Consider the following 14,005-nt stretch of genomic DNA (forward strand, 5'->3'; position numbering starts at 1 on the left):
ACGTTAGTATGAATATACTAAATCTGTCTCTGATGCCCATTCCCTCTAGGAACTCCCATCATGGGGTGGCTACGGCAAGTCTCCACTTATCCCCGTCCTTACATGTCCCCCTCGCATACTCCATTCCACACATTCTTCCACCATTTCTCCACCTCTAGTATTTCTCCACCCTATTTGCCCATGCCATAGGTGGTCTTCCCCTAACACCGACCCCTTTACTTGTACTATCATAATCTCTCCTAAACTCCCAGTTTTGCATTCTTTCCACATTCCCAAACCACCTCATGTATTATGTTTCACCTATTCTACCACTCCCCAATTCATTCCCTGCCATACCACATCTCATACACCCCTTCATTCCATCTTGTCACCACATGCTCCTCTCAGCTCATTTCCACTAAAATGCACAGAAATATCATGTTTAAATACAAGACTAGGCTTTAAATGCTGTCTATGGATGAAAAAACATTACTAGGTATGTTACCAAGGAGCATGTAATGATAAAACAACTTTCACAAACACTTTATTCATATTCTACATTTGTTTTCATGCACTTAAATGCTCTTAACAAAAAATTTCTTAGAAACTTATACAAAAGAAACAGTAAAATTAAAAGAAAATATAAAAAAATAAAATCTCATTTTCAAAATTAATAATCAAATTTCAACACACCATAATTCACAGTATGAGGATATCACAGCTGTTCTCAATTCATGTGACTTACATTTTAAGAGAAAGTGGGTTCTCCATGGAAGAGTATAGAGATAGAGGAATCTTTTTTTCTATGCCTGTTAGCATTTTCCAACCTCAGCAAGGTAGCACTACAAATCACTGATCCTTTGTGAAAAAATCCTCAATTGGCTCCTTCTTGGCATTTTTTTGAAAAAAAATACTGGACAGGGGACTTTCCAGCCTCCAACTCCAGATCTCTAAAGTTGCCTTCTAAAAAATGCAAGATACAAGAGTAGCATTCTTTCTTCCCCATCCTCACATCCTAAGGGATGAAAGACAATCTACCTGAAGTTGAATTTGACCTTAAGAAGAAATCTGGTGCGCACTTGAGCAGGATCATACACAATGTACTCATTGTACATCAGTGTATATCCTTTGGGATTGTTTATTCCTGTCTGCAAACCTGGTCCCATGGGTACCACAGTTCCATCAGTCCTATGAAAAATCAAAAATAAGAAATATTCAATTTATGAACCATTCACAGAATCATTCTAAACAGTCATACATAAGCTGACTTCAACAAGCCACATAAACATAGCTAAGAATTAAGTCTAGTTGCAAAAAAGGTATTTCCTTACTTTTCAAAAATAATCACAATATTTTGGCAAATTCCAATGCAACCAATCCAATATTGTATTCCTCGTTTTGCCTTTCCCTTTTCAAGTGATTACAGTAACCATTAGAATGATCTTTCATATGTGTGTTGGCAGTATCATAACCAATGAGGTTAGGAGGTGCTGCTACTGTGGTACTGCCTTAAAACCTTAAAACTGAGAAGTTTTAATTTCAGTGCCTCAAGGGGATACTCTAGTTTTGTGGAGTATCCAAGTCTTACCCCACCTCATGGTGACCTCATTAATACACCTTAGGGTGTAAGAACAGAAAGGGGCAGCATTCCCCAACTCCATCAAGGCAATTGTAGTTTTTTCTTTAAATACAAACACGAGATATGCTGGGGTTTCAGTCTTTCAGACACTTTAGAAGTCCCATTCCTCTAAGAAGCACTGCACTGGAGTTGCCCTTAGCCAATGACCTGTCAAGGGTGAAGCACAAATGGCTAAGAAGCATCACTAGAGACTACCAGTCATGCCATGGGGTAAATGGGATTAGTGACTAAAAGTTATGGTGCTGAATGTAAATGAAATGTGGAGAAATTCAAGTTATAATTTGGATGTGCTAGGAATTGGGGTAACCCATATCCTTGGGCAGGGTGCATGGAATGAAAAAGGAAATGATGAATGCAAGTTATGAGGGAAGAGGGAAAGAAGGATGCGCAACTGTGCTATCACTGAGAGTATGGGAGGGTGTTAGAGAGCATGGATGGAATGGATCAAGAATAGTGTGTGTGTGAAAGGAAAGACGAACCATAAAGTATGCAAGGGTATGTGCATATGCACCTGTGAATATGAAGACTGTGCAAGGTATGGATGAAATGAAGCATTTCAGGAGAAACTGGAACGACTGTACAAATGGTTTTGAGATGGAGATAAAAGTGATTTTGACACGTTATATGAACGCAAATGTGGGATGAGATGAAATTGGCTGAATAGTTGGTAAATAGGGAGAGCTGAAGTAAATGAGAATGGGTTATCTCGTGGATGTCTGTGTTAAGAAGGGTTTATCCCTTGCAAACACCTTTTTTCAGGTGATGATGAACCACAGGTATATGTGGATAACATAAGATGGAAGAGAAGAAAAGGGTTTGACAGACTATGAGGTAGTGGATAAAGGGTTGAGAAAGGCTTTGCAAGATACAAGAGCTGTGAGAGGATTCTTTACAGAGACTCTGATCATTTTGCAGTTCTTGTAAGGATGATGATCAGGAAGAAATGGAGATAGGGTGTATGGAAGAATGGAGTAAAAGTGGTGGCAAATGAGACGATGAATCAGAAAGAATGCAAGGAGGGTATAAAAGGAGGGTGACTGAAATTTCAGAAGTGAAGAAAATTGAAGAAAATGAAGGAATTCAGTCATGTGTGAATTAGATGTTAAAAATGTTTAAAGAAAGACTATTAAAAGTTTTAGAATTACAAACTGGATACATCATGAGAAATAGGAATAAAAAGAGAAATGCATGGTAGATGGACGAGATTAGAAAGGTAGATGATGTGTGAATCAGATTTTTATGGTGAAATTGACTGTGGAAAAGTATCTAGCAAAAGCTAAGAATCTGTATGCAATATTTGTCAAGCGGAATGCTTTCTGTGAAGTGTTAAGGATATGTGGGGTAGTGGCAGAGTAGAGTGGTGAGTAATAATTTAGAATGAGATAGTTTAGGCATGTGGAATGAATGCATGACAAGGAGTTTACAAGGAAGGTGTAAAACAGTATAATTATAGGGGCTCATGCGAGAGGAAGACCACCTGTAAAACAGAGTGGAAGAGTACCGGTGGGAGAAAAATAGTGGAGGAATATGTATAATGGTGTACGCAAGGGAGGCATGTAAGGACAGGGATAACTAGAGACTCTTTTGCTGTGGCTATCCCCTTAATGGGAGTTCCTTGGGGAAACAAGCAACTGAGATATAGAAAGATAGAGAGATTTCATTAGACATCTTTAAAGTGAAAGACAAGCACTCTAAATGTGTGAAAATTAAGATGCAAAATTACTTGGTAAATGTGTGAAAAAGTTGCAGTCACAGAGGTCAAGAAACCAGACTGTGGAAGTATGTCATTTGAGATAAGCATGTGGTAAGGCTAGACAGAGTAAAAAAAGTAATCAAGGGGTATAGGAGAGATTTGGTATGAAAAGGAATGCAAAGGGAATGAATTGTGGAGTGGTAGATAGGGTGAAATGTAATACTTTGAGTGGTTTGGGCATGTGGAAAGAATGTGAGATGGGGAATTCACATGGAGAGAGTATGATAGTATGATCAAAGGGGTTGGTTTGACAGGAAGACCAACTGTGACATAGGGAAAGAGTGGAAGAGTATTGGAGGGGGAGAAATGGGGGATGAATGCATGAAATGGTGTATGCAAGGGAGGAATGCAAGGACAGGGATAAGTGGGGACTCTTTCATCAAGGCCACCCCCCTGATGGGAGTTTCCGGAGGGAAAGGGCATCAGAGATAGATAAATAGTTACAAAGTTGCAACTATACACTACAAAATTTTGTAAAAAAGATAAGTAACCATTGTGGGTGAAATACAGTAGTAGCAACATGCTCTTTACATGCAGAGGATACCTACACAGATAAAGATAAATGTGGGTTAACAACTAAAAGAACTATACAGCTACAAGCCTTAGGATAAGAAGAGGATTTCAAAGTCAATGATACATAGTCATCTGAAAGAGATAACTGATGATCCGTGAATTACAAGTGCAACGATGACAGATCAGAAAGGAGATACATAAAGCCTATGTAGCAAAAAATCTATTTCCAACCTTCAAAATATCCAGAATTCTATCAATATTTCATCATTACCTTTATTTATATTTATTTATTATACTTTGTCGCTGTCTCCCGCGTTTGCGAGGTAGCGCAAGGAAACAGACGAAAGAAATGGCCCAACCCCCCCCATACACATGTATACACACGCAAATATACATACCTACACAGCTTTCCATGGTTTACCCCAGACGCTTCACATGCCTTGATTCAATCCACTGACAGCACGTCAACCCCGGTATACCACATCGCTCCAATTCACTCTATTCCTTGCCCTCCTTTCACCCTCCTGCATGTTCAGGCCCCGATCACACAAAATCTTTTTCACTCCATCTTTCCACCTCCAATTTGGTCTCCCTCTTCTCCTCGTTCCCTCCACCTCCGACACATATATCCTCTTGGTCAATCTTTCCTCACTCATTCTCTCCATGTGCCCAAACCACTTCAAAACACCCTCTTCTGCTCTCTCAACCACGCTCTTTTTATTTCCATACATCTCTCTTACCCTTACGTTACTCACTCGATCAAACCACCTCACACCACACATTGTCCTCAAACATCTCATTTCCAGCACATCCATCCTCCTGCGCACAACTCTATCCATAGCCCACGCCTCGCAACCATACAACATTGTTGGAACCACTATTCCTTCAAACATACCCATTTTTGCTTTCCGAGATAATGTTCTCGACTTCCACACATTCTTCAAGGCCCCCAGAATTTTCGCCCCCTCCCCCACCCTATGATCCACTTCCGCTTCCATGGTTCCATCCGCTGCCAGATCCACTCCCAGATATCTAAAACACTTCACTTCCTCCAGTTTTTCTCCATTCAAACTCACCTCCCAATTGACTTGACCCTCAACCCTACTGTACCTAATAACCTTGCTCTTATTCACATTCACTCTTTCCAAGAAAATTATGACTTACATTTCTTTCTACCAGTATTTCCTGAATGTTTAAGCCGTGTCAGCTCTAAGAATGTCAGTTTAAGACTGAATAACATTATAGAACATCCCAGTCCTTCTGCTAATAAATTCTCGTATAGAATAATTTTCAGTAAGGAACAAATGTGGCTAAGTTGGTAATAAATGCTAAAAATGAAGGGATGGCATGAAGGAATATGAATGTTAAGGCTTAGCATAGACTTTTGTATTTTAAAGAAAAGTTAGTAGTGACTTACAACTCTAATTTCTGTAAGACCAATTGTGCATATTTCGTAATTGCTGTGACATAATTTTCAAGATGTGTAAACCCTAAAAGAAATCCTAATGAGTTTAAAATCATAAGAAGGTGAATGAATATTTTTTTTTCAATTATCCACCATTCTATTTTGGCCAATGCCAAATGCGTACACTTTGTGAGCTCCATGTGATTAAAAAGCAATTTTTCTAACAATGTGACCCGTGAAGCCATCATGTGCATCACTGATTATCTTTCTACGACAGGGATCTTTTACTACACCACTATTTGTGCACATTATGATTAACACAATTGAAAACTGTGGTGCATGTAATGATTGTCACAATTATCATCAACTTGCAATTATTTGATCTGAGAATAGTTCTTTTCTTACAGTTATCCAGTTTTCCATACCGAATGAAGATCGTCTGGTTTCTGTCTTAAAACACCCCTTAAATTTCGATAAACGTAGCTCACCTTATAAAAACTTATACACGAGTGGTTTTCTTTTGATGAGGATTTTGTTCTTTCATATGTAATTCATTAACAGCTCTGCATTTCATAAAAGATCTTCCAGGCACTCTGCTCATCAAACTGATTTCATAGGCATTTATGTTTTGTCCAATATATTGTATGGGCAAGACTAGAGATGCAGCATCTTAAGCCTGTCCTATCTAGTTTCATAAAGTCTTTCTCAATCCAAATATTCAAACTTATTACTTCAACTCGTATTTAGCCAGGATCAGACAATTCATCTAACTAGCCTGCGGTTTTGCACAGGTTTAAATACCAAGTTATTATTCTGGCTTGCATTGTACTATCTTTCCCATTTGTATATAATGGATCAAGGACATAGAGTATGATCCACTTGTGAGAATTAATTGTGAAGTATTAGAATTCCTAACACTGCAAGCCAGCATGGGTCAGGCATACCTAATTCCCTTGGAGAGAATTCTTACCCTACTAACCTGGAAAGGTTAAAAAGAAAAAAAAGTTAAAGGGATGATACAGAAGACATATAAAGAAACTGAGGACATACATGAATGAAGTTCTACTAATGAGGACTACACATATTTGCATAAAGAAGGAAAAATTCTCAGGTTTAGGTAATACTTACAAAGCTGTAAAATTTGTGTCAACTGGAGCTACTTTTCCACATCCTTTGACAGAATAACATCCTTTGGGAAGCTTATTGGCACAATAATCTGCATTCAGGAGGTCATTAGTTTTACCTAAGGCCACTTCAGACAGCAAAAGAAGACCAACGTTGTTACGCTCTGTTGCCCAGCAGTAGTTAGCACTCTTACTTGACATGTCAGCAAAGTAAATACCCTTACCAAACTGTTAAAATATAAAAGACAAATACACTTGAAATAGAAAAATAAATGCTTTCTAAAGAAGTAATAGATGACCTACATAAAATTTAAATACTATTTTGAACTGCATTATGGACTTAACATGAAGAATCATACACAGTGTAGTGTAGTTAACTAAAGTAATACCCCAACAGCAGTAACTATGGGCATTATTTTGCCTGTCATTTGGATTTTCATGTGATTTCATTTCATGCTCTACTTCTTTAGACGTTCAACAAACTTTGGTCCTTGCTTTCTCATTCATACATATCATCCTCAACCATTTAACATATGTTAAACCATATACCCCAACAACAGTAACTTTGGGCATTATTTTGCCTGTCATCTGGATTTTCGTGTGATTTCATTTCATGCTCTACTTCTTTAGACGTTCAACAAACTTTGGTCCTTGCTTTCTCATTCGCACATCTCATCCTCAACCATTCAAAATATGTTAACCCATATATCATTGCCTTAAGTAAAACATACCCTGTAATTAGTCCCCACTGACATATGCATCTTATGAATCAAGTTCTTTATTAACTACTATCATTTCTATAATCCATATCTCTGTAACTAGTCCATCATATTTATGAACGTCCTCTCATTAAAAGCATGCACAAGCAACAATATGACCCATTAATGCACATATGCTGTGAACCCTTTTGGTTATTTTCTCCAAGAACCCCATACCTTCCAATTTCATTATTCCAATTTGTCTCTCTATTCCATATAATCTGAATTCACTCTACATTAATTCTTTGACTTCTTTCCTTGATGCAACCTTAACCTCCTTTGTAATCACTGGACAAGTATGCAGCTGTTGTTGATTACTAAATCTATGCATCTTTAATTATTACCAATGACTTGCATTTCTATAGATAACTTACCATATATCCAGTAGAAGGAGCTTCAGGAGGGGCAATTCTTAAACCCTGGCTCAGGATACCTGCCCAGTTAGACATTCGAGAGCCATGCCATAACAGCATACAGTTACCCACATTTTTGAATCTCTCATATTCTGTCTCCTTCCTACAGGAGAACAACTCCAAGAGCTCTAGGGTATAATGATTGTGGGTTTTTGCATGTGAAGTCTGCAAATATTTCTGGATGACCTGCAATAAATATAAATTTCCTAAGTATTTTTTTCATACTCGATCATCATTTCACGCGTTTGCAAGGCAGTGCCAGGAACATGTGAAGAAAGGCCACATCTGCTTACATTCAATCTCTACCTGTCAAGTGTAATGCATCAAAACCATAGCTCCCTATCCACAAACAGGCCCCAAAAACCTTTCCATGGTTTAATCTGTCGGCTTCACATGCCCTTGCTCAGTTCACTGACAAAAAGTCAACCCCTGTATACCACATCATTCCAATTCACTCATTCCCATCTGTTCCTTTCACTCTCCTCCAAGTTTCAGACCCCAACCACTTAAAATCTTTTTCACTCCATCCTTCAATCTCCAATTTGGTCTTGCCTTTTCCTTGTTCCCTCTAACTCTGACACATATGTCCTCTTTAACAACCTCTCCTCACTCATTCTTTCCATATGCCCAAACCATTTCAGCACACCCTCTTCAGCTCTCTCAACCCCTCTTTTTTATTGCAACACCTCTTTCTTAACCCTTTATTTCTTAACCAAACAACCTTGCACCACAAAATGCATTCAAGCATTTCACTTCCAACACATATGAGACCCTCATTTCCACATTCTCATCTAAAGCCGATGCCTCAAACCATATGACATCATTGGAACTACCATATCTTCAAACATACACATTTTTACCCTCCCATATAATGACCCCATATTCTAAACATTCTTCAGTACATGCAGAACCTTTAACCCCCTCACTCACTTTGCTTCTATGGTTCTGTTTGCTACCATGCCCAATCAGATCTCTAAACACTTCCATTGCATCAATCTCGCTCCATTCAAACCGACATCCCATCTAACCTGTCCCTATATCCTGCTAAACATATAACCATGCATTTAGTAACATTTACGTTCAACTTCCTTCACCAACACACACTCCCGAATTGTTACCAATTTCTGCAGTTCCTCATTCAATTCTGCCACCAGTGTTGTTAGTAAATAACTGACTCACCTCCACAACCCCTTCATCCTCTACAGACTGTAAACTCGTCCCTCTCTCCAAGAGTCCTGAATTCAACTCTCACCATCCCATCCATATATAAATTATACAGCCATGGTGACATCACATACCCCTACCAAAGACCAACCTTCACTTGGAACCAGTCACTCTCCTCTCTTCCTGCTCATACAAGTGCATTACAGCCATCTACTCTAGCTGCCTTGCCACATTTCATTTACTTTCACCACCTCTACTTTCTTCACCAAACCACTATCCTTGACCCAAAAACCCTACATCGGTCAACCCATCATCAAACACATTTAAGTCTTTCAAAATACTCACTCCATTTCCTCACTTCATCAACACCTGCTATTATTTCCCAATTATCCCCCTTTATCAATATTTTCATTTGTTCTCTTGCTTTTTGCACCCTATTAATCTCCTTCATAAGATGTATATCTTATTCTCCCTGAAGTTTACAGATACTCAAACTCTCCTGCCCTCTTTTACAACCCTTGCACCTTACTCTTTATCTCCTACCACTTTCTCTTCTACATCTCCCAGTCATCTGCACTCCTGTGTAAGTACTGGTTTTTGGAAAGGATGCAGTAATGGAATGTTCAGGTGATAAGAGCATATATTTTCAAGAGCATATATTCCTAACTTAGTATATGAAGAGTATATATAGTTCTTACTCAGATATATTGCATAATTGTGAACTATAAAATCACACACAAATCTGGAAGATATGCATCAACATACACATATGATCCAAACAATATAAAACTCCCCCAAGTTATACACAAACAGTAATTACACAAAAGTAATTGTCTTCAGGGTAACATATTGGGTCAAATCTCTATAATGAGTATCATAGTGATTTTCAAACACTTTATAGAACTGGGTTAGGATTTCTGACATCAAATGAACAAGATTTATATATACTTGATTCCATGACCCTTTTTGTCACCCTGGTATCAACCCTAATTTCTTTTCCTTCTTACTCACTTTCTCTTTTCATGCCAACAACCTCAATCTAACAGATCTAGATATTCATCAAACATAAACTCCAAACAGGTAAGCAACTTTTTTTCACTATTCCTGAACTATGCTAATCTCTCTGGTAATTCTACATCTCATCTTCTCTGTCCTCTGTTTTCTTTCTGATATGCACCAAAAGTTCTACATCTCATCTTCTCTGTCCTCTGTTTTCTTTCTGATATGCACCAAAAGTGTCAGTGATTATAAATCTCTTCCCTATCACTGCCCTATTCTAATACTGTAGAATAACAGAATGAATAAATTTATGCTATTCAACTCAAAGGAGCCTTACTCTATCTCATGCAACATCTTTCAATCATGGTTTTTACCGTATAATCACTGGAATCCTTCTTTACAGGTGATATAGCACATTTGAGGCTATTGTAGTGCTGGTCAGCAGGATGAATGCTGATGTCAACAGGTTGATCTAAAACACTTAGAGCCGCTTGAATATCTCCGAGTGCTTCTAATAGTGCCATTTTCTCCTGAATTTCATTACGTGTGCGAATCAGTGGTGGAACTTTCATTCCAAAATAATGAGGAATCCTGAAAATACATCTTTTCATTATTTACTGTCACACATTCAAAACATGTGTAAAATAGTATAAAACCAATGCATTGTAAAGATGCAAAGCAAAACTGTTCAGGGCAGCCTACCCCTTGTTACCCATTTCTATAATGGATGGCCCCAGATAACCAAGGAAATGAAATAACAGTGACAAATAAGATATTTGTAGAAAGTTTCTCCTTGTGACTTCCTTCATAACTAAAGCTTCTTCTCATCTGGAACACTTCCTTACCTTAGAAAGGTCGCATTATCTGAACTCTGTTGCTGTTATCTATATGTACCAAAACCTAAGCCTAGGCTCCACAGGCTACCTGCTTCAAAGGTCGTGGCCCAGCCTACTGAGATCACATTACCTGCCATTTATCACATCAATCCCATTAATGCTCGCTCACACATACCTTTTGCCATCTCAAATTTAGGCCCAAATACCCAGAGCCATCTTCATTCCATCCTTTCATCTCCTACTTGGTCTACCTCTTCCCCATGCTCCCTCCATCTCCTACATAGATCCCCTTTATTCATCATCCTTAACTCATCATTTCAGAAGAGCATATCATGTTCGAGCTAACAAAGAAACTAGGAGAATGGGGGAGGGTGAGGGGATAGCTGTGGGAAGTGGGTTGGTGCATCGGGAATACGAGTATGAAAGGGATCTGAGGATCAAGGCATCCAGTCTAACCACTATAAGGATAGTGGTAAAGGATGGATGGGACCTTGGCGGTAGGGATCCTCGAAGATTAGCAGTAATCTCATAGGCAGAGGAATTAGCAAAGAAAGTTCAAGTAGGGTCAGTATAAGCAGTGGGTCAGCACAGGTACAGGTCAACTCTCAGGTAACTTTTAGGACCAAGGCAGGTAGGGTCCAGTGAGGGGAAGGTCAGAGTAAGGTGGCAAACACAAAACAGATGGAGAACCGTCTCCCTCCTGCTGTTGTACATGCAGACATAAACAGGGATAATACAAACACATACCAAAAAAAAAAAAAAAAAAAAAAAAAAAAAATCAGTCCAGAAATCAACTCCAAAGAAAATAAGTTTAATATACACAAATGCCCAGAGCATCATTATAAAATGCAATGAACTTATATCCTATGCAGTCATGAAAAACCAAACAATATTGCAATCTTAAATTCGTGGCTAAACTTTGAGAACAAACACTTAATAGCCGAGTTAGGAATAGCCACATACAAACTATTTACGAAAGATTGCTTATAAAGGGAAGGTGGTGGAGTTTTGATCTACATTGGTAATAATCTAAGTGCTATTAACATAAGCAGACACACACACTTACGACTCATTTTATGTAGACATCACAGACAAATTTAAAAGTAAACTATGTCTCAGTGCTATATACAGACCTAAGCAAAGAGACCATGATGATAAGATGCTATGCAGAGAAATCAAAACTATAGCAAACAGTAAAGAGGTTATAATAGTAGGAGACTTTAACAGTTCAAACATAAACTAGAACACGTTAACAGGTGACTGAGAGGAACAAGACTAACAGAACTGATTGAAGACACTTTCCTAGAACAGTTAATTAAAAAACCAACTAGAAGCAAAAAACATTTTTGATCTTGTCCTCACCAGTGACACAAACTGAACCCTCACAAAACATTTCTGTTCTTGTCCTCAACAGTGGCAAAAACTTAATGAACTTTTACAAAGAAGGAAGGAATTTGCCACACAGCAATCACAATTTAGATTTTGAAATAAATAATAACAAACTCTTGATACCAGATTACAGGTGAGCAAATTTTGAAAACATTAGACAATTTACAATACCCTAGACTCCTTTCCACATAAACCAGCTTCCTTCAGTTTTCATTCAAATGAATTGTTCCTTCCTCTCAATAACCTTTACTCAGATCAGTACACCTTTATGGCAACTTTTATTACTTCATTCTCTAAACAGCCTCTCCCACCTTTGCAAAATAGTCATGAACAAGTGAATAACAACCTCATTTTGCAAGCATCCAGTCCCTAATTGTCACATGCAATATACCAAAAGAGCCAAGTTATACACAACACCCTTAACTTTCTATAACCTCGTTCAGCCCACTGATAGCACATAACTCCATTCAGCACATTGCCCCATTTCTTTCGACATAAGTCTCATCATCTTGCCTCTTTCAATAGTTAAAATACATAATGTCAATGCATTTGTACTGTTTCACTTTTCTATTTTCTTTTTCTGAAAATTACATTCTATGCTTTTACAATTTATCGATTTATCTACTTAAATAAAAGACAGAGATGCTCTGCTGGTTCACAAAATCTTATCTTTTTTGCTGACTCATTAACAATATGAAACTGATAAACCACTAATTCTTTGAAAATCATGTGTCATAGAAAAAACATTCTACATAATACTTGAATGTAGCCCCATAATTATATGAAAAAAATTAAATCTATGATAAAAATCAAATCTACACTGTATTAACACAGAGAATCCAACCTGGTATAGAAGTCATTGCAAGCCTGCACCAAATCCATCTGACTGTATTTACTACTCTGAATCAGATCATCAATTTGTTTGAGTGCAAGGTAGCCTGCTTTTATTTGTTCAGTGGTAAGCTTGCCAAGTGGAGCCTTCTGGGCATCATACTTCATCTCAGTAACAGTCTCTTCCATTGTGCGAACATTGCAAATTAGCTCAATTAATGCCTTTACTTGTGCCACTAATTTACACTCAACCTGAAAGAAATTTTATTCTCATGAAGGCTCATCTAAAGGAAATCAGAAAAAACTCATTAGTGAATATCAGTCCCTAACAGATAAGAGAATCATTATAAATTCTTTTAATCAAAATAATAATTTCCATGAACATAATAATTAATACATTATCTAATGTTCCACTTGTTACAAATATAATACATTTAAACTTCAACCAATCAGCAAAGCAGTGTATGTATATCCAGTTCCTCTTCCTTGCTAACATTAAGTCACAATCAATTCAGCTGTCTCACTACAGCACCATACTTAACAACTACTTCAGTTGACTTCTAATTTTTTCAGATTTATTTCTGTTAATATAAAATAGCCTGAGCCTTCGAAAACACTGCACTAGAGTTACCCTCTGCCAATGGCCTGTTAAAGGTGAGGCACTAAAGGATAAGAAGCAGCACCAAAGTTCAACATTTATGGAGAATTGAGGGAGTTCCCAAAGGAAACGGACATCAGAGATATAGAAAGATCGACAGAAAGATAAAATAAGACTATATCAAATAATTATCTCTGGGGATAGGGGAGAAAGAATACTTCCCATGCATTCCCCAAGCATCATAAAAGGCGACTAAAAGGGACAGGAGCGGGGGGGGCTAGAAAACCTCCCATCCTTGTATTATAACTTTCTAAAAGGGGAAACAGAAGAAGGAGTCATGCGAGGAGTGCTCATCCTCCTCATAGGCTCAGATTGGGGTGTCTAAATGTGTGTGGATGTAACCAAGATGAGAAAAAAGGAGAGATAGGTAGTACTTTTAAGGAAAGGAACCTGGATGATTTGGCTCTGAGTGAATGATTCGGAAGAGTGTTGGGAATGTCTTGGGAGTAAAGTCAGGGGTTGTTGAGAGGACAAGAGCAAAGGAAGCAGCAGCACTACTCCTGAAGCAGTTGTGGAGTATGTGATAGGGTGTAAGAAAGTAAAT

General features: G+C 38.0%; 1 protein-coding gene across 1 annotated transcript in view; it reads right to left on the minus strand.

Moving 5' to 3' along the window:
- Positions 1 to 510: 510 nt before the first annotated feature.
- LOC139765068 (poly [ADP-ribose] polymerase 2-like) overlaps positions 511 to 14,005 on the minus strand; it is a 47,462-nt gene continuing 33,967 nt past the window's right edge. The window contains exons 4-8 of the mRNA XM_071692185.1: positions 12,817 to 13,055; positions 10,122 to 10,338; positions 7,546 to 7,770; positions 6,418 to 6,641; positions 511 to 1,167 (exon numbers count right to left, since the gene is read on the minus strand). Of these exons, the coding sequence (XP_071548286.1) occupies positions 1,014 to 1,167; positions 6,418 to 6,641; positions 7,546 to 7,770; positions 10,122 to 10,338; positions 12,817 to 13,055 (1,059 nt within the window). The 3' untranslated portion in view covers positions 511 to 1,013. The remainder of the gene's footprint in view (positions 1,168 to 6,417; positions 6,642 to 7,545; positions 7,771 to 10,121; positions 10,339 to 12,816; positions 13,056 to 14,005) is intronic.

The sequence above is a fragment of the Panulirus ornatus genome, chromosome 52, assembly GCF_036320965.1.
Source record: "Panulirus ornatus isolate Po-2019 chromosome 52, ASM3632096v1, whole genome shotgun sequence".
Lineage (NCBI taxonomy): Eukaryota > Metazoa > Arthropoda > Malacostraca > Decapoda > Palinuridae > Panulirus > Panulirus ornatus.